Here is a 21,565-nt window from a genome sequence, read left to right as displayed (position 1 = left end):
TCACCGGGACAAACCTTTTCTCCCCTCACCAACCACACATTCATAGATTATGTTTGTTCTATAAAATTGTAAATGGTCAAACCCGAAACTACCTGTCTCAACTAGCACCCACACCTATCCTCTCATCATGTTCATATGAATTGCGTAATAGGATGAACTTAAAACCTCTAAATTATTCAACAAATCGTTTTGCCAGGTCCTTTGTTCCGTACTCGACGCACCACTGGAACAACCTCGATTTGTCAACTCGCTCTTTAAACTACTGTCAATTTCGAACTGTTCTCCTAAAAACCATACGACCTGTCAAGCTCAACTATTTTAGTCATGGCCCTCGCCTTTCCTGTGTTCACCTATTACGCCTTCGTATTGGCACCTGTAGTTTAAACCATAGTCTCTTTACTCGAGGATTGCTCAACAGCCCAGCATGTAACTGCGGGTGCCAACGCGAAACAGTACTACATTATTTACTCCACTGCCCTATGTACAATGCCCAACGCTCAACCCTCCTCGGCAAACTCTCCAGTCTCTTAGGACACACCCTTAACCTCTCATCACTATCGGACAACGCTAAAGTTTCCCTTTTACTCCGTGGTAGTCCTTTACATTCATCTGTTGTCAACTCCAATATTCTATTAACAACCCAAAACTTCATCACTACAACTAAGCGTTTTTAAAACACAGTTGTCCTGGCATTTTTTGTAATGTGTCCAATTATTTCATCAGTGGGTGGGAAACTGGACTTGCGCTTATCCTTTCTTGTTATATTAAGTACAATGTATTATTTTCTGTCTGATGTGATATTCCTTTGCTTTTCATTTGTACTTGATTTCTCTCTGTAAAATATGTATGCTTTCTTATGTAAGGGGTAGCGTCAAAATAAGTCTTGCACTTGAGTGCGCCCCCTTTTGTCACTCTGTATTTCTGTTTAAATGTTTGAATAAAAAAAAAAAACACACATTCCAGCTACTAGCCCCATTACCGAAATGTCTGCTTGGGTATATGCAACCGAACAGCATATTTGCGGTGACGTCACGTTAATTGCAACAGCTTTAAGCATTATGATTGCTTTTGTATCAACATAAGTTCTCTACACATACCCTATGACCTTTCAATCCCGGCATGCCTGGCCCGCCATTGTTACCAGGTGGACCCTGGAAGGAAAAGGAACACGTCAAAATACCTGTTTAATGATAAGTGTACAAAATACAATGCTTATCGATTTTTGTGCACGTTTGCCTCTTTTAAAAGATTTTTTTTTGTTATTTCCACACATTCATACATATATATATTTTTTAGAAGAAATGCATAAAAAAATACATAATTCAAGTATATGTAGACAATGCTATCCTGTGTGGCCCATGACCAATTGAAAATTATTGTTCTAAAAGTAACAATCTATCATGTTGAATAGAAAGACAACTTACCGGCAGTCCCCTACTTCCAGGTCCTCCTGATTGACCTGTTTTGCCAGGGGGTCCCTAAACGAAAAAAAAACGACCATATAGCCATATAAGCAAACTTGCAGCAGAACTACTATTAGTTTTGGAATGCAACTCACTGCAATGAAACTAAACATTTGGAACATTTACTTTACCCAAATTCTTGCAAACACATCACTTTCATTGAAGACCGAAATATGTTACGTCATGATGCTAAGGTATGATAATACTCAGATAGTAACAATGGCTTATTTGGCCATCAAACCGTGTCGTAATCATAAACTCGAATGGCAAGTTTCCTGTTGTCATACTCACGATCAGTCCCTGAGGTCCAGGTGGGCCTGCCATTCCCATCATGCCTGGCTTGCCCTAATCATGGGAAAGATATGGGAATGTTTGAAACTGAAATTGTCCTTTCAAAATCAAACATCAAAGGGCTATATTCTGATATATCCACAGCACTTTCCAACAAAAGGCCTCACAAACGATTCGAAATCACGATCAATGGTTGAGACTCAATGTGACAAGGGAACTCCCTTGAAGTGAAATAACGCTCCCATGCGAATTTAGTCAATTTTGCAGTACTCTTACCTCGTTACCAGGCTCTCCTGCTTCTCCCGGTGGCCCAGCAGGTCCGGGGGGACCCTGTGTTATGGAAAGGACCATACAAAAATTGACTGGAGGTACCCGGGTTTGAATGAATGTGACACAGACAGGTACATCCGTTCCACATCTCTGTTTATAATGTTACAACTTACTGGCAAGCTAAGTATGGTAAACCCATCATCTCCTGCCTCTTATGGCAAAGAACAGCTAAAGATTTACTGCTCGTGACTGAACATGTACGGAGGTTATTATCTGCCAACGTGTCTTAAAGTGTTGCTTTAACTAGCTTGTACATAAGGAGAAGGAGAATATGACGCAAGGCACCCTGAATGTAGCAGCATCCGCTTGTGGTACTCCGCCTTTGCTTGTCGGTTTGTCGCCAAAGTTGGGTCATTTTAACACTTCATCGTCTGCAACTTAACTATTTCCATTCGGTTTGTATTCTTTACTGCCGTAAAAACGTCTCGTGAGATGTCGTCAAATATAGAAATGTGAGACACAGGACTACCGTAACGCAAAAGCTCCGTTGATACATTTGTTGCTTCTTTCCGGGATGGAGGCTACGTCGACAGCATAAGCCGGAGCCGGAGAGATTGACCAGCCAGAGAGACCTCGTGGCTACTTATCTTACTATTACGATTGAAGCATCAGCACATTGCGAGAAACATTGTTCTTTGTAAGAGGGTAGACACTCAGTTTATGTACTTACAGCTTGACCTCTGTTGCCAGGGATGCCTTTGGGGCCTTGCTTTCCTGGGAAACCCTGGAAGAGAGTGAGATCTGTCAAAACCCCCACCCTACCCACAAAGGAACCGACTTACTCGTGAACCCATCTCACCCGGAGGCCCCGGAGCCCCAGCTTCACCAAGCAGACCCTGCACGCAAAAATATAACCTCAACAGCATCAGGAAATGGCGTCGTCGGTCTCTTTAGATACAGTCCTGTTGACCGTCGCCATGCTTCGCCATGTTTTAAAGTCCAAAAGGTGGGTTTGGGGTAGCCTGGAGTCCAGCCTTGTTGTGCTTTGAGTCGCTCCCCATAAACACAACAAGGCTGGATTCCAGGCTAGGGTTGGGACCGAAGCGTAACAAAAGGAAAGCGGTTGCCTCTTGAAATCGGTAACACTACGGATACGTCGACGTCAGCAATATGAATGGGGTGACCGTGTTGATAGGAGTCAGATATGAGTCTTCTGTATCCCCCTTTGATAAAGGCCTCGGGTGTGGAAGGGTGAGTAAGCGGTACAAATGTGGGTAAGGGTTGTGAGTGGCATAGTCTATGCATCAGGCAGTTACAAAGGTTCACAGATGTTGCTTAGCAAGTCCGTTTTAGTCACGTGTATCAAGTCCGTATCAATGTCTTAACAGAACAATATAAAGCACCTGTACATAGAAGCAAATGCAATTCTATATTGGCAAATGAATTAGCCAATATTGCTTTAGAATGATACATTTGTAATGGGAAGGCCCTAATGCCTACCTGGGGAAGATATAAGATTTTTTACATCATTTTTACGTCTTGAAGTCTTAAAGTACATGTTGTATGTGTCATGTTTTGTCGATTTAAAGTTAAGTGTTTTTTTTTCGTTTCATAAAATGTCCACAACATGCTGTGGTAGTCCTAAACGTCTATCATTCCAGGCACGCTAAGCCATACCGGCATTCCCGGTTCTCCTGTGCCTCCGGCGGGACCTGGCGGACCTTTGCTGCCCTGCAAGGAAATGAGAATGTCAATACACAAGCACATGTACATGTACACAACAAAAATAAGTTACGTCAAACTAAACGCATTAATGAAGAAACAGTTCTACATGACAGTTTCATCCTTATTTCATCTTGTATTTCAAATTGTCAAAAATACGCTACTACTAAATCATTCCTGACTTTGACAACATAGTCTTCGGTATCAGACTACACCTTTCCAAAGGCACATTCTTCATTCTGCATTGCAACAATGTAAAAGTGTACCTTTGAACTATATCTATCATTTTGGTTCACATTTTTAAATTCTTTTCTCTCACTTACCGGTCCACCCCTTGGTCCAGGTGGTCCTCTCTCTCCGTTCATTCCCATCATTCCATCCATGCCCTGCACGAAGGGGAAACGATTGGATTAAAATAACAGAATATATAAAATGAAATAGCATGGAAGCCACGGGTGTACCTCACCTGTATCAGTCTGGTACCGTCATAAAAATATGTATATAAAAGCACGCGTAACAATTCGATATCAAGGAAGTTAGCCTTCTTCGTGATATGTATCTAGAAATACAAAACATATAAAGATAAATTTACCATGGTAACAAACACCACTCAAAGAAACACTATATCCTCTTAGGTAGACCAGTTATATTTGACGGTCGCATAACTGAATACCAACATCTTCTACAAGAATTGACCAGACATTCAGTTTTTTTTTAAACACGGACAGCTGCAACCAATGCACAGCTATACTATAGTGCAAATGAGAAACCCGTACATAATTATGGTAGCTATCAGATCAGATAAAAAGCAAAGAAGATGTATTCTCGGTCCATGATGGGGTAGTAAAATCTCCGATTATTTCGGATTAATATGATTCACAAGAAGAACTATTATATCACCCCGTGTGGTAGACGTGTCGGTGCCTTACATGCGATATTGTCAAAGTGAAGAAGTTTTCCACAGTTGGCAAGTTGGTCTCCTAGATTTCAATGTTTGAATATCCTATATCATCAACAACAAAGCAGACATGACCCGTCAAATGTTAATTGATGTAAACCAGCTTTAAAATCTCAGTCGTTGTAGTCTTACGTTACTGAGCTTTGACAACAACATTTTTGGAGTGTTTCATGTCGTTTTGTCGACCCTCACGATCTTGATGAGAATGAAGACTTTGAGGGCGTGCCAAGTACCCTTAACTCAGCCTGTCAAAATGTAAAATATGTCGCTATTGATGGTAGTTCTGTAATGTTGGTAAATGTGCAATCACCAGAAAGCTTCAAAGAAATTTCTGCCATTAGGCCCAATTTTGTTCGTACCGGTGAAATAATTAGAGATGAAGAAAGATACTATAGCTACGGCTATGTTGTCAGAGTCAATCTATAACGCAGCAGCTGTTTTATGGTTCAGTGACAAACAATGGTAGCCTCCCAATCTTGAAGAATGGATTAGACAGCATTTACGTTCTTACTAACAGGACCTCCCGGATAAACGTACGCCCAGTCGCCTGTTGGTTATAACCCAGCTGCCTTTCCCATGACCAGGCAAAACCCAGCGGTACACTGTAGGCGATACAATTACCTGCCTATTTAGAAGCAATCAACGAGGCAACCCTGACATTACAACGTCGGACAACTACATCAATCTCATATCAAAGACTCTGCTTGCCGACAGCCACACACACACACACACACACACACACACACACACACACACACACACACAGACACACACACACACACACACACCACAGCTACCCTGTCTCAATCAGTTCACAGGAGCGTTATAAGGTTCTATTTACAAATAGTCTTTTCATAACCATTTTTAAGCAAAAGAAATATTTATGTCCTGTTAGTAGATATGACAATCTTGACAGTTTCAATCGCTCGTACGAACGAAAAGTATTTAGTCGGGATAACGTCAAATGTTATGTTTTGACATGCGAAATGGAACGTTAATGAACCGCACAGTCAGTGACAAGAAATGAGATACGCTCGTTTACACAGTATGCCACCCTTTAATCCAGACCAATTTCAGGCAATTACTAGTTATGCAGTGCCTATGTGTAAATAGTGGTTCATATGCAAATCGTTTTACAAGAAAAGATCAATAAATGCGCCTGTCGTTGTGTAACAAGGAACAGCAGATGTAGCTTATATGATTACAGATGTCAAACATGGATGACACAAAATCCAGTGGATAACAAATACACTTAACCCCTATCTTTTACCTAGAAGGCAGCTGGGATAGACAAGGGGAAACAAAATACTCTGTTTCAGTTTCACGAGTGATCAGATTCTGCTAGTAGTATTCAGTTCATGTTATAGGAGCGGAGGTCGCCTGAAAGTGGGATGTGTCAGACAGAAATACGCTGAACAAGCAACAAGGCCTGAAATACAAAACTCTACCACCTGTGGAGTCTGCATGTGAGTGTATATATCATACCTACAGACCTCACACGGGACTTAAGGGGCTACAAAACTTTCCCACGGCAAATAGACACAGTTCGAACAGCGATATGCTCTAGCGAAAACATTGTCCAATACACGGTTGTTGAAAGAGCTTGAACATCCTCAGGGTCAACTTGAAGGTCATAATTGACAAAATTGAAGTAGTCTGATACTTGTTAGATAAACAGGACGACACAGTGAGTACACACATAGAACTGGAATCTACCACAGTGCAGTAGACTATGTTATTTCGGAAACCTATTTCACTATTAGTTTATAATGTTTCTTTGATTACCCTGGTCATGATATGAGTGTCATCCAAGATAAGTCCGAAAGCAAATGGAAACCGATGACAGCTACAAGTTCTAAACAAATTCCTGAGAAATCTCGTTCTGATACTTTCTTGTAGTCTTAGCAGCTTTCTATGTGGTAGCCCGTATGTAAACACTTTCCACCCCACCGCCTACGTTTTCCACTAATAGACAACGTATGCGGTCACAAAAAAGCCAAGGGTACTTAGAATAGGAAAATAAGCCTGGAAATTTGACTCATCTGGGCCTTCCTTGGCCAAGGTCAAATTGAGATAAACAAGGAAACAGGTGATTAGGACAACATATTATCGCTTGTCCTGAAGGTATGACGAAATGTTAAAAATGTCCGCCGTTGGACTTGGCGACAACGTCAGGTCAAAAATAGAGACGGATGAGAACAAAAGCCAATTTTGACATCACAAGGTTCAAGGGGACAAGCGATATCCACTAAAACTATTTGGAATATTTTCATTGGCACAGGCGTGCCCCAACGGTGCAGGTTCAAGGACACCGTAAGGTCAACACTGCTAATGACATTTGATCTAATGTGCTCACAGCTGCACGCTTGTGTATTGACACGAAGGTCTGCACATAGACTACCCTCGCTGGGCGGCAATGTCCAGTGGAAAAAAACAACATCATGATGAGTGGGCTACGAATTGTATGGCAGTGTTTTCTACAGCAAGAAATCATTTGCTAATCACTTTCGCTTCAAAACCACTTGCATCTTCGAATTCGACTGATTGAGCGTATATGCAAGCGCAATTGACTGTAAACTGAGGTCGCGGGGCATCCATATTCCCAATCGATGTTGTTACATCTTCCACAACATTGTCAATATTGGCGCATATCAATGCCAATACTTTCAGATATCAATTTCCAGATTTACTACAAAACGGACATGCCACCTCAAATGTTCACCACTTTCAACTATGACTGTGATAAAGTTTATTGAACGGCGAACGTTCGTAGGTATATTCAGGTTCAGCTATCAACCCAGACAAGTAACGGTTAATTGGTATGTTGTTTATCGTAACAGAGGATTACAACTTGTATTCGCTTGGTCCTCCTTCATCAACTCTACATCAATTCACGCCATGAAGTGCAGTAAGGTGTGTTGCGTGCGGGCTTGCTCTCGACCTCCTTCAAGACCTTGGACCTTTGATTGGGAGCCTGGTGTATATAGTCTTTAATGGAAGTTACCCTTCTGGCAAGATTCCACGACTTAATAACAAGGTGTCACATAGGCTAAGACGACGGCCTTAGCTTGCTTTAGCAAAAGACCTCGAAGTGTATAGAGGCACTCTGCATACGGACATGCAAAATTATTTTCGACCATCGTTACTATTATGTGTATCTGGGTTCAGCGTTATGATGTGCTGCCAAAGACAATTGTCTGACTTTTCTCTGTGATAATTTGAGCAAAGGCCATTTTTCCGAAACCTTCCATCGCCTTTTTTAAAAGACCATTAACAGCTGTTCATTTCCCATGCTGCGTCTATTATTTCAGTAGATTCTTGTCGTTATTCTCCTCCATCAGAACAAAATGCCGAGAATGTAGACTTTGTTATGTCAAATGGTTTGGGTGGAAAGTGATCCAAAGCTTCGGATATCCTGAAATTCGTTACAGTAGACGATTGAATTTCTCCACGCGACAACCAGATGAAATTTACTGATTAACTACTAAGGGAAGGACGATGCCTTCTAAGCAGAATTTTTCTGCCTGCTTCAGGTTTATGTCATCTGTAACTAGTTTTTGGACGATTTATCATAATATCCCTTTTAAGTGATCGTATGGACCGTGTCAACCATTGCGACCGTTGTGACGTTTCTTTAGTGTAGATCTTTTTTTCACATTCATGTGTACAGATCAACAACTCAAACCATGACTAAAATAGAACTTGTCTTTCAGACGTCGTAGTTTGGCAACATTCTTGATAATTGTTTTCAAAATGGCCGCCCACTTGTCCTAATCCCCTCCAATCAAACAATGTAAGAACTTAATGAGAACAAGATTTTAATTGATTTAACATCGAGCGTGTTTTAAGGAATTCCGAAGATGTCCCAGGGATGTTTTCGTAAACCCGGGATATACAGGGGTGCGGTTGGAGTGATTATGAGAGAACTTGCCAAAGGCTTATTGTAATTCTTTAATAAATCAGCTTGATCTCCACTGCTCCACATGGCCTGATCAGAAGGCACCGCAACCAACACAACTAATTCCACATGACTTAAGCGACTAAGGTCAATCAAGCCCACTTTGCTTTTCCTGTTCGTAATAAAGCACCCGAAAACAATGTTCTACGCTTTCAGCGAACCAGTCATACTTTTACAACAACTCACGACAAACCTATGAATGCCGTGTGTCCACCCTAACTCTAAACCATCATCGACATGATAACTCTAGCACGTAAACAACTCCTTTGCCACGACCTTGCTTTGAAAACGAAACCTTTCCAGATTCGAACCGACTTGTCTTTCCAAGCTGGCTTAATCCGTTCCAGTCCAGACTTGCGACGAGACGAGCCAAAACAGGGCATGTAACGATACGTTCTAGTATACGTCTGGAACTGATTCAAAACATGTTTGATAATAGACGGTAATCTCTGTCTCTATGTACGTGTCTGTCGATCAATGTCAGCAGCTCTGATGTACACAAACAAACATACATCCCCTTTTATTTGTGGTAGAGATGGTCGTTTTCGTTGGTCTGTCCGGCATCAAAGGGTCGCAAGACATGTTCCAGAAATGTAAACCCTTACCCCCCCCCCCCCCCTATAATTCTTGTATGTTGAAATTTAAGTTGAATGTCCTCCCTCTGAAAGACCTGTTGCTGTTTGTCAGGTTAGCAACATCAGCAGGCCAATAAAGGCCAGCGCTCTGTAGAGAGCATCTCCCGGCGGTCGACGAATGGGTACCGGTGATAGAGAAGGCAGTCCTAAGGACCTAATGTAAACCTTCACCATACCTTGAGTATTTGAATAATCTCGCTGATATGGCAAGGTGGATCTGTATAACATAAAGTACACGGAGAACCGACGAATGATGTCTGTGGCGATTTGTCTTCCATGCATCTCATTTTCAGGCACTGGGACTGCATCTCAAAGTAGTGCATGTTGAAAGGCATGAAGAATCAGACAGACAAGGTCGTACCCTCCGCTACCCCTGAGCTAAGCCCCTGTCCAGTTCAGCAGCTGGAACCTTCCCCATGAGGGAGTCCCATTGTCTGGGTAAACAGTCGTCATTCATCACATCTTCACAAAGTACAGAGTTCCAGTATCACCTTCTCATCTCTTGTGGGTTTTTCTCTGCTTGAGCTGAGATTCAGGGGCACTAAGGAAAACTGCAAACGTGACCGTGTGCCAATTTACGTGCCGCGAGGTATTGATAAAATTTCAACCAACACGCCCACTCATGCAACAATGCCTGAAGACTCAATCTCTCATAATTTGCCCGTCAAAGTCCCGTAATTGTTCGACCATTATTACATTCGTTGTAGAAAATAAAATTGAACGGGTGGCAAGCTACTGCCACAGACAACATAATAGGAGGTATAAGTGGTTCCTTGAATGTCCTTGAAAAAACCTTCATATCCATCCTTGACAGGGAGTGCCAATCAAAAGGGATGTACATGTCAGGTAACAGATTGAGTGGTGGAGCCCCTGGATTGTTGAGTGACACAAGAAGGGTAGTACTAAACAAACATCCCAACTTTCCCTTTAGACTACGAAACCGAACGACACTTCCATCTATTCCAATGGCATCACATACTTCTTCGGTACGTCCTGTTGAACAATTTCCAAGAAAAATCAATGATGCGGCCTAGCTAAGTTCACAGAGTATCTACAAGTTGATCATGATGATTTCTTTGTCTAGCACCTGGTCAAAGTACACCTTAACGGGGGCGCTATTTTGACATACCCTCTTTGACTGAGATGGTCGGGTGGCTACCGACCCGGCCATTTTTGAAGAAGGACAAGACTACGATTTGTCTTAGTAGAATCTTGTTAAACGGTGAAGACTGCATTCTTTTAATGTATTCATAATCGAAAGGTTATCTATTGCTTACTTTCGGCAATCTCAAGTACAGGTACGTATGTTATGTGGCCACAGCCACGGTGGAAGCCAGCTTTCACGCCCGTTGCCATCAACGACCGACAACTTGTCACTCAAGTCTCATCTCTTCGTGCTGAGAGTTCAATAGAGTTCGTGTCCGATGACCTCTTTGTCTTGGAGAGGAAACCAGGACCAGATCGGGTGGACTTTCCTGCCACTTGTGGGATTTGACGACGCACAGTCAAGAAAAGAAGTTGGCACATCTGAGACCGCAAGAGGGCTGCAAAAGGAGTTGTGCTACCAATGGAATGCCTCAGATACAAATACACCGACACACTTCCCGTATAGTGTAGAAAAACGGAAAGGAAAACCATTCTTTCCTATTTAGGGGACATGCCGAAAAATACACATGAACATATCCTGATCCATCGGTCGGGCACAAGCATCTCTCTCTCTAGTTATCATCCTTTGTGAGTCTATCCACTATTGTGTTGAGGGGTGAGCTTCAACGCAGGAAAACAGAGGGTTATCTAATTCATCTTCGTAAACAGGAAGGGCAATTCAAGGGCAAGTTCAGGGGCAGTACCAGCGGCAGCCAAACCACAGGAGACCACAGATGCAGATGCCAAACCACCAGAGACCGCATGCACCTCAAACTTAGTGTATACTTTTTGTATATGTAGAGGCGTTATCTCAATCGAATACTACTAGTAGTATATGGCGCGGTTGTTCTTTCTTGAATATATAAAAGACTCAATGGAATACTAACTTGCGGGAATACATGTATTTGGTTAGATATGTATCTGGAAACAGACTTTCTTTCTATAAATGTACATCAAAGAAGAACAAAGCCCTGAGTTTTTAATGTAACCTTTCATTGAGGGAATCAAAAGGACAAGCGTTGACCTGTATACATATACAGACAACTCTATGACGAATGAAACAGCAGGAAATAGACGTATACGATCCAGATATGTCAACACAAATCTGCCACATGTAACTCTCCCGCAGACTCGGCTATGGGACCGGTGAGGTGAGGTGAGAGGACTCGTAAAATATGTCAGCAGAGCGAGGCGAAGAGCCTAGAGCATTGCTGACACACAGACCCTATCAGTAACATCTATAGACGAAACCTGTCACTACCGGAGTATATGGAATACAAGTCTTGATCCTCTAAAACCCCGTGTGGCGAAAACAACGCTAAACGAAAACATGCACCTACTGCTTTGACCCAAATCGGTCCGGTCCGCAAGGGATCCTACCGGGGAAAGTTTATTGAACTGTCGAAGACCGCCCCGTGTGGCTTGTGCAGAAAGGCCAAGCATGGAAAATGGCACCAATGACGTTCAACAACCTCAAAAGTCAAATGTCCTGTCTGCGCAATGGGTGATGGGAGAAACTGCAAGAAATCGTATCCCTGTTTAATAGTATCAAGCTGGTTCCCTGATCTGCATATGTCCCAACCTCAAGAAAGAACTCGTACCTTTGCGACAACTCAGCGACTCCGAAAGGGAGCTCTAAACTTCTACGAGCCATTACGAGTTTCTATCAATTGCGAGACATTTCACTTTCATGTAAAGATCAACTTCCGTCTTTCACGAATGAACCATCACAATAGTGTGCAGAACTAGAAAACCTAGCACAGGAATTCAAGCAATTGTGGGACTGCGAAACGTATGGAAGGTTTAAGACAACGAAGCAGTTCAAGTTCAACATTCCTACCCTAAGGCGGAGACGTTAGAGATAATTACTGGAACAAGCTAACCTTGGCTTGTATGTAAGTGCTGGTACAGTCACGGAATAACACATGGCAATGTTTTTACGTGCATTGAGCCCTATGACACGATTAGTTTACAAACTCCCCTTTCTTCTCCATGTACGTTTGAAAGAAACTTGCTACAACGTATAAGTCTTCTGGAGAGCAATGGAGAAGCACCCAGCGTAATGTTTTGTGTCCACGGTATTGGTTATACTGACAGCACTTTATAGCGAGTTTCGTTGACGTGCTTCTTCCCAGTGTTACAACAAAAATGGCCTCCACTAGATCTAGAAGACGATATAGAAGATGATAAGTCAAGAAAACCACACATCTGTGAAAGGTGACACGTACTAAATAGATTGTTGATGGTAAGTCTTTTATTTGAATGTCGACAGGGCTATTTGCTGACCTTTTTGTCTGTTCTCCAAAACGGACAAAAACGTACTTCACAGTCCCCATACCTTTTAGACTGCGGATAAATAAAGTACATCACCTCTGCCTGGGTGAGGTATTGCTCTTCATTCCGTGCAACGTTTCCATAGTTACAGCACGTCAATACGCCTGCCCTCTGTATCCCCGAATGATCTGCAGTACATCTGCCTCAGATTGTGTCAAGATGGCAAACTTATCTTCCAAACGACTCATAACTGATAAACCTAATAATATCAATGTTATGTGCTTATCTATAACCAATCCCACATGGAAACGGCGACAGTGCTACATTTTTGGTCTGGTTTGTGTATTGAGTGTCGAGTTTTGTACAATTCGATTGTACATTATTACCACGTTGTGGGTTTATGTTACTTCACGTCTACACAACTTACTTCTGAGTACCTCTACATTTCAAACTTTCCCCACACCATATGAGGCATCGTAGGAAATCCAGCGTACATGTCATGATGTAGAGAGAGATAAAGATGCCAAAGCCAATCAGGACAGAGTTGGCTGTTCGTCTGATACTCGTCAGCCATAATGACTTCCAATGGATGAAGAGAGTGACACGAAAGAGAAGATGACAGAGAACAGCCTTGGACTCTGACCGCACCCAAGTCATATGGATAACAAGAACACCCTCCAGACTTTCAGACCACAAGCTGCGTGCTTTGTCAGCCCTGGGGGAGTTAGAAGGCACTGGTAGTCTTCATTATTATGTCTCGTGTCTTATCTGTTTGTCGGAATGCACCGCACTTTCTCCAGGCAGTGCGAGCCCATTTCAAGACCTATGACCTCTTTGACCCGTTGATGCTTTACGAGGAGATCCCGACTGGCGCACAGTACCTTGACAAACATCGTGTTTCCAAAGATTTAGCCGCACGATATACAGACTTTGAGGGACTGAAAACTGTTGGATCTGTGATGTCTGACCAGTTATTACTACGGGACGGGTGAAGATAATCTCGGCGATAGCTGCATCTCGAAGTCGAAAGGGAAACTCCCTTCAGGTATAGTGTCTCAACTAATCAAGAACGGATGTAGACTAAAAAAAGAACGCCACCTACGGAGATCGGTGTTCGATAAAATTCCTCTTTCTTTATGAGATTAAGTTGGATGATTTAAGGAATGATACAAACTAAAACCGTTGTCGTATGGCCATCTCAATGTCTTAGACCAAATGGAAATCAACGCAAGCTTAGGAACTACAAGCATCTTTTCTTCTTAGCAAGATCAAAAATAAGCACCACATGCACTAGACCGACCCCCTTGTATTTATCCTTAAGGAGAAACATTCGACGGAATCATTGGAAACAATTTGACCTGGACATAAATATCACTTAAAAAGAAAGTTGACAATTCTAAATCTTATGCTATACAAGTAAACACATGTACATACGATACCCATCTAGACTTCAGAAGAAAAAAGTGCAAAGAAAAGTCAATGACCGACGACCAATTCAACAGTGGAGAAAGACAGCTATCAGTTGAACATCAGTGACTCCAAACATTAAGTGAGACCGGTCTTCTAATAGATGCTTGCGACGGAAAGCCTTCAAAGTAATAGCCTCTGATTGGACAAACTCGACGGAACGAACTCAGTACCCAAAATTGAATCAAGACTCACATGATGAGAACAGCGTGTCTTATAAAACTGAGAAAACATGAAAATGGGTTTGGAAAAGATTCTTTACTCATCATGGATTTAGGATCTATTGACATAAAAAATAGAAGAAGTAAATAGGAAACTTTACTCACAGGTAAACCGGGAGGCCCAGGTGGTCCGGCCGGTCCCTCAGGACCCTGGAACACAAGCAAACATAAATGTTAGCCCATTGCAATGTGCTTAGTATATACTACTAGATAGACAGTTACATTTTCATGACGACTTGTACGGTAATCAACACTTCGATTACGGTAAACATTCTATAACACTTATTTCAATGAATCGATTGCGCATACACAACAGATTATTTATGTTACCTATGATCCCCTTTGTTTTATGTCCCATGGCTAGATTCCTCCTATTGCTTTGATATCTCATACACAGCACCTTTGTTTTCGTTTTTAGTTGAATTAGGAGTAAACGAATGTAAAGTGCGTGGTTAAGTCAAAGACTTTCCTTTGTAACTTTTTTACGTTTCAACAAAAACTCCACAGGGTATAACCTTGCTGCAATTTACTACATTTCATTTGGAATGTTCCAATGTCTACTGGTCCGTCCTTTGGGCTTCTGTAGGTGCAGTGATTAACGATTGGTATGCGGGATTTAGGCACATTTTCTTTACATCCTATTCGTTGCTCCAAACGTGCAACATGAATTATGGGGCATTTGATTGCAGAACAGGCACCTGTTGAGCTTTCATCACTTCGAGCTTCTGTGGAATGTCACCGGAAGGAAAGTCTCGTGATTTGTGTTCATTCGCGTTACAACATGGAGGAATTTTGAGGCATGTTTTGTGTGCACACTTTAAATCGTGGGAGGCAACACAAGCCATATACTAGTACCTGTTGTTGTTTGGAAACTAATAATTTTGTTTGCAATAAGGTATTTGTTATAAAAAAAAAAAGATCAGCAAATCATTGCCTACCAGAGTATTGACTTCCCGCCATTTTCGTGTCGTGTGACATAATTTGGATAATGTAAATACTGAAGTATCTAACGCGGAAATCATGACAGACAAATCTGTTCAAATCATACCAATTTTAGTGTAACTTGAAGTTGAAAATACAGCAGGTGTAGTTTACCAGTCAGAGACAGTAATGAGCTACTTCTGTTTTGCGCCATTCCCGTTTCCCGCATTTTCCATGTTGCGGATGATAGGTTACTTGTCAGCAATGATTTTACGGCGGGGATACCATTTGGTTCATGTAAGTTATTCTTCACTTGTAATATTTAGGTTTGTAAAACGAAAGTTGAAGTTTGTTGTATAACTATAAGTAAATGTAAATGTTATGTACCATAGGCGCAAAACGCACTAGGGCGCTGGTGTGAGAATATGTAACATGCATTGGCATAATACCGGTCATAAGCCTTATACCGGTCGATTAAAAATAGTGGAACTTAAAGAGATCTACACATGCAACAATAGTTATTTCTGAGGTATGCACACTTCAGACATCTAGGTGTCCAATACATAATTTACAAAGCATCGATAACAATGCATTCGAAGACAACAAGGCCAAAAGTTTTCAGGTCATTTTCGGGGCAGGCGAGCTCGTCGTGGGACAAACACACTGTCACGTTCATCGCCAGATTTGCAGATAATAATCACATGTGCTCACGGCACAAGACGAGCATGATTCAACAGCAATCTTGAATTTCTTCTGGTGACCTACAACTCGTGTAAAAGTGTGAGGAACCGTTGCATTATCGCCCGGATCTACGGCTGAATGGGTCAAATTGAACGTACGCCGCCATTTTTAATGCTACGACCAGCAGTAAAGTTTTACGTCATAGTGGTTGTGACGGACCAAAATTAAATGAAAATTCTTGTCAGTATACGCCCATTTTCTCATGACTTTTTGTATGCTCATGTAGATTTTTGTTTTGTGCAACTACTAACAGGAAAGAAAGGAACAACAGAGGATGTATAAAGGTACATAGCGGCAGTTAATTGTGCCTTGTTTCGTTCGGCCGGTATAGTGCACCCCCTTCCAACCACGCGCCCGTTCTCCGTGCAATTCCGCGGTGTGTTCCAATTACGATATTATGTTTTTAGCAGGACCAGAGAGTCAAAATAATTTACACAGAAGAAGTGGCAAAGGTAAGCTGTAACAGCAACATGTAACTGGAGAAAATGATGCGTTGATCATTTGCCAAATTAGCATTGCTTGAGAAATTGCAGTAAACCGACCGGTATTATGCCAATGCATGTTATACGGAAGCAAGAAAGTCATCTTGAATTCAATCCTGCATGAAAACACAAAAGTCGCACCAGAGCTAGTCTCTTTCTGTACTTCGTCTAGACGGTAAAAAGCCAGGTAAAGATGGTTTTAGTGAAGGAGCGGACGAGACAAGTAAATAACATTGCCCCCTCTAGATCCACCCACACAGTAATTTGAAACCCCGTCATTCGTCTTTTTCCACCCAGACTCCAATTATACGTCAGTAAAACCAGAACTGCAGAGCTGATTTTTTTTTCTTTTCCAAGAAAACCTTTGCCAAATTCTTTTTTTCTTGGGATATCCCAACTGAAATGTTAGCAGTGAATTGGCGCTGAGCCCTTCATTGGGTATTGTCCAATGCTGTTCATTTGTGCTTGACATAAGTAAACTTGTCCACAATTAGTCATTCATCTCCAGACTTGAGCAACTGGAAGAATGGTTACAATCATCTACAGTTTGAAATTTATCCCAGAACCCTTCCCCTCCCCCTTCCCTTCGATACTCGCGCTTGCGATTTGATCTTGGCAATAACACAAGTTACTCACTGCCACTCGCCAGAGGAGTGTAAATCACAAAAGGTCTTATTTTTGTTGCCGAAATCCCAGATGGGGAAAGCCAGACAAGATTTCCTTTGCACCTCCGAGTTGGTCCAACAGCGACGGCCAACTCAAATAATCAATCATGGCGACTGGTTGTAACCTTCAGGAAATCCGAGATCTTACAGTTGCTCAAGTCTGGAGATCCCAAAGTCGTAGTTTCTCCACACATAATCCATCAAGGGACCACCTCCTCAACGGGGCTTTAGAAGTAGCAATGATTTCCGTATTGGAGTCGGCGACTTTCGTTCTCAGAGGCTGCAGTGAGCCGAAAAGGAACTTCGGAGAATTTGATGGCCATGGTTTGAATTAACTTTTATATGAGAACGCATTTCTACAAATCTATTCAACATTTTACATAAGTCTTTTGAAGACAGCACTTTTGGGTAACGTAAGCAAACAGGACCCCTGTCTCGATCTCCTGGATGGGCTAGCCGAGAGCTGAACTCGCAAATCGCCGAGTTGTGGGAAAGGTTTCCTACCAAAGGACCAAAGACAGCGCCTGTCTACTGTTATCCTTTCCGCTCGAGTCAAAAATATACAGGTGAGGGCTTCGGTGACATTGACATGTCGGACGAGCTTGAAATCACGTTTTGAGAAGAAAGGAGACACAGAGTTGGAAGAGAAACATTAAACAAGGCTTGGCGGCAGACCGAAAACCACATGTTTGGCAACCATCCCAAACTTTAAGCCAGGGCATCACCATGGGACTCTCACACCGTAAGGGCGAGGGTGTGTTTGTTTGTGTGTTTGTTCGTGTTCGTGTGTGTGTGTAGGTGTATGTGTGTGTGTGTGTGTGTGTTTTGTGTGTGTGTGTGCGCGCGCGCGCGCGTTCGAGTGTGTTAGTGTGTGTGTATATGTGTGTGTGTGTGTGTGTGTGTGTGATTATGGCTTGACTTCCACGTCTGCATGCATAAAGATAAAGTGTGGAAACCAAATGCATCCGAAATGGCATTTGATATTCTAAAATACCCAGCTTATGATGACCTCTTTCAGTAATGCTCTTATTGATCGGTGTCTTAAAATAGAACGACATTTCTTCTGGAGGAGCTCCAAACCCAGCAGTCGGCTGCCTACCACCGCTGTTTGTGCAAATGAAATGTCAGGGTAGATCGCGCGGGGGAGGGGCGCTGACGCAAAACGCGACAGTTACTTGGCTGGTGAGACAAAAGAGCGGTTTACTGGACAGTCACCTTTTAGTGTTATTCTACACCCGACTTTCGCAAGGGAAAGCTCTAAGTCAAAGAAACGTCAAATTACCCTTCCATACGCAAAACGTGGCACACAAGTTACCAGTAGACAGAAAACAATGTGCAACTGCAAGTGTTGAAAGGGGAAAAGCAGGGTAGTGTAAAGTGAGAGAAATTCCTGCAGAAATGTTCAACCGGCAAAAAGAGAAAGCAGACCAGAATGGTTCTCGTTAACCATACTGCCATGTACCAAGGTGTCAATCGTGATCTTTGTTACCGATTATACTGTCGTATACTGTCGTCAGCAAAAAAGGAGCGACTCAAGTTAAAGTCAGCTAACTTCTGAAGTGACGGTTGCCATGGCGACAATATCTTAAGTTACTCATGGCGAAAAACATGACGTAACGTAAGCTAATTTGGTGGGAAAGTACTAACTATACTTTGTTTTGTTCGGAGAAAAAAATGGGTTATCTAAATAGACGGCGGACATACCAGGCAGGTTCTCCAGGATCGTGTTTTGACAACGGCTGCTTTGTTGTAGCAACAGTACCGAACAGTTCAGAGGAATTTCGTCATCATTGATATGATCTCATCTGATCCGATAAAATCGTCTGTTTTCTGACGAGAATGTTTGTGGGGGCGGGCAAGAAATTTGTTCAGTATCTAAAATATTCAATAACTTAACTCTTCTTAAGCTTTACGATGTTTGATATTTTCCAGAACCCCAAATCAATATAAGATTTGCCGTGGGTGCCGTTAGAACACCAGGCTATTCGACACTCATAGCTGTTATCTTGCTACAAACACCGGAGAAGGAGCTTCGAGACATTCTGTGCCCACGGAGACATCTGTTTTTACTTGCCCAGTCTAACGCAGGTATCAGAGGTAATATTTCTTATTCAGGGGGAGGGGGTACATTCTTAAAGGGTCAGAGGCACTAGCCGAGTCAGGTAGAGAGAATCTAGATTCTAGTCAAAGGTCTTAACTCGTCTTTGTATCCTTTCTTTTTTTTTTTCAAAACATCACAGGGAGGCTTTGTTCGAACTTCGTCGCAGGCGTCTGAAGGTGAAAGGTCAAACCACATGCTTCCTTGCTCCTATTCCCACTGCTGTCTGGTGGACTTCCACGAAAGGGGGATCTCTCAATCTCAGAGAAACTTCAAATTCAATTTACGACTCCATACCACGGTAATGCACAATGTAAGCAAAAAAGCCTGGCTCTCATTTATCTACTTCCAAAGAGGTTAACCAATAACCTTGCCTTTAAATCAGTCGTCCAGCCTCGGAGTCTGAAGTCGGAAGCGGTAAGCATTGAGAAACTGCATGCATTGCTGTCCTAGCCAAGGCCAAGACCTTGTCATTACTGAATGTAGTGTAGAGGCCCTATCGAGTTATTAGCTAATGAAGATAGGATCCCGAGCTCCCACCACCCCTTGGACCACTGTAGATAGTCTGAACGTATCTTATATCAGTCATAGAAAACACAGGTACAGGGTTCACGTTGAAGTATAACGGAAAATGTATATTGTGCAAGAACAAGCAAATGACCTGACATTTGGGATAGGGGGTAGTTACGCTACAGATATTCATTCAAAGGATTCATGATTTTTGGCAAATTATTCATTTGAGATCATCTTTCGGGGGATGGGTATTTTGAGGTTTTCAGATTCCTGCGCCGTGATCCCACTACCTCAGTACCTGGCATTCCAGGTTCACCTGGCTGATTAGATTAAGTGATCAGCTAATAAGCCAGCCTGATTAAATCAAATGACTTCAATCTTGGTTCAGGGATGCTGTGCACCTATGACAACATGACGTTAACGTCATGTGTGAATAATTATTCACACCTTTGGCATACGTTACTTCAGAATAGGCGGTTTTAGGTCATTTTTCATTCAGTAATCTGCAATCTGCTCCATTCATACACGGGACTTTTTCTTAATTTCAATTTGGGACTGGGATGGTTTTATAAAAACATATGTCCTGGCTGGACGTGTTTTTGGACTGGTCTATTTGACTATTTTACTTGGGGAGTGATGAAAGAGTCTATTCTTGCAGGGGGAGGCATTTTTGTAAACATTTTTATTAGACTAGGGTGATCCGTCCTTTTAATAAGTCTGCCTTGACCGTGTGAGAGTAATCATTTTTAAGAATTCAACTTTGGACTGGAGTGGTGACTGAAAATTCTTTTTTTCCCCGTGTTTTTGGACTTGTTCATTTGACATGTAGGTACCATTCTCACCCGGGCGATTTTTTTTAAATTTAATTTTGGACCAGGGTGATTATATGTGAAGCCCGTGAAGCCCTTTGCTTCAGTGGAACTAAGTGCCCATTTTATCTGGAAGTGCCTCATTTTCGCATGGGAGGGGGGTGACTTTTTCTTAAATTCACTTTTGGAACAAGGGAAGATGGATTGAAATATGCTGCATTTGCTCGCAAATGTTGCTTGTCTGGTGTCACCAGTGTTTTCTTGTGATGGGGGGGGGGGGGGGGGGGGTAGAATGTCTGCCCTTTGTGATCAAATGATGAACCTTGACATTGAGTTACAAAGTCTTTGCATTATAGCACTGTGGAAGATTGTAATGTTCAGAGACTGACTCTGTTGCTCCGGAACTTCCACTGTCTGTAGCATTCTTTGTAGTAGAAACTAACAAGGTATATAGATCTTCCCAACATGGTTCCACTCCTTTGAACAAGGCCCACGTTTTGAGCCCTCCCGCCGCCACAGCAACAAAAGTTCTTAAAGCCCACCAGGACCCGTCTTCTGTCCTTATCTGTCATTTGAGTAATTAAGCCCGGGGGATTCCTGCCCCACCGCGCAACAACACCAGCCCATTTTACGGGTTGAATATTATCCTTGCACTCTTGCCAGAGACCCAAAATATTTACGAAGTATTTTACGCGTGGGAAGAACAATCCCACACCGGCGGCGGTGTGGATGTTTTTCCAGGTCCAGAAGCGTGTCCTAAACGTCCCAGGGAGTCTGTAATGTCTTAGGGGAGAGATTAGGGAAGGGGGAGGGGAGTGATGAAAATGTCAAAGTTATTCAGGTCTCTCGCTCTTCCTTAGCCTTTGGCTCGGGAATAACTTTTTGTTTACATTATCAGTGTTTTCAAAACAAATACAACTGGAAACTTAAA

At 42.4% G+C, this 21,565-nt stretch overlaps 1 protein-coding gene across 16 annotated transcripts in view; it reads right to left on the bottom strand.

Annotated features, from left to right (window-relative positions):
- The window catches only part of LOC118412003 (collagen alpha-5(IV) chain-like), a 66,717-nt gene that overhangs the window by 38,182 nt on the left and 6,970 nt on the right, over window positions 1-21,565 (bottom strand). For 15 of the 16 annotated variants that reach the window (XM_035814560.1, XM_035814574.1, XM_035814559.1 and 12 more), the window contains 8 exons: window positions 14,511-14,555; window positions 4,070-4,132; window positions 3,702-3,755; window positions 2,755-2,808; window positions 2,031-2,084; window positions 1,755-1,808; window positions 1,425-1,478; window positions 1,098-1,151 (listed from right to left, as the gene is read on the bottom strand). In XM_035814560.1, the coding sequence (XP_035670453.1) occupies window positions 1,098-1,151; window positions 1,425-1,478; window positions 1,755-1,808; window positions 2,031-2,084; window positions 2,755-2,808; window positions 3,702-3,755; window positions 4,070-4,132; window positions 14,511-14,555 (432 nt within the window). Of the gene's footprint in view, window positions 1-1,097; window positions 1,152-1,424; window positions 1,479-1,754; window positions 1,809-2,030; window positions 2,085-2,754; window positions 2,809-2,866; window positions 2,921-3,701; window positions 3,756-4,069; window positions 4,133-14,510; window positions 14,556-21,565 lie in introns of all 16 variants that reach the window. The other variant, XM_035814563.1, reaches the window with a different exon arrangement.

This window comes from Branchiostoma floridae, chromosome 3 (assembly GCF_000003815.2).
Source record: "Branchiostoma floridae strain S238N-H82 chromosome 3, Bfl_VNyyK, whole genome shotgun sequence".
NCBI lineage: Eukaryota > Metazoa > Chordata > Leptocardii > Amphioxiformes > Branchiostomatidae > Branchiostoma > Branchiostoma floridae.
This window is presented reverse-complemented; position numbering and strand designations above follow the sequence as displayed.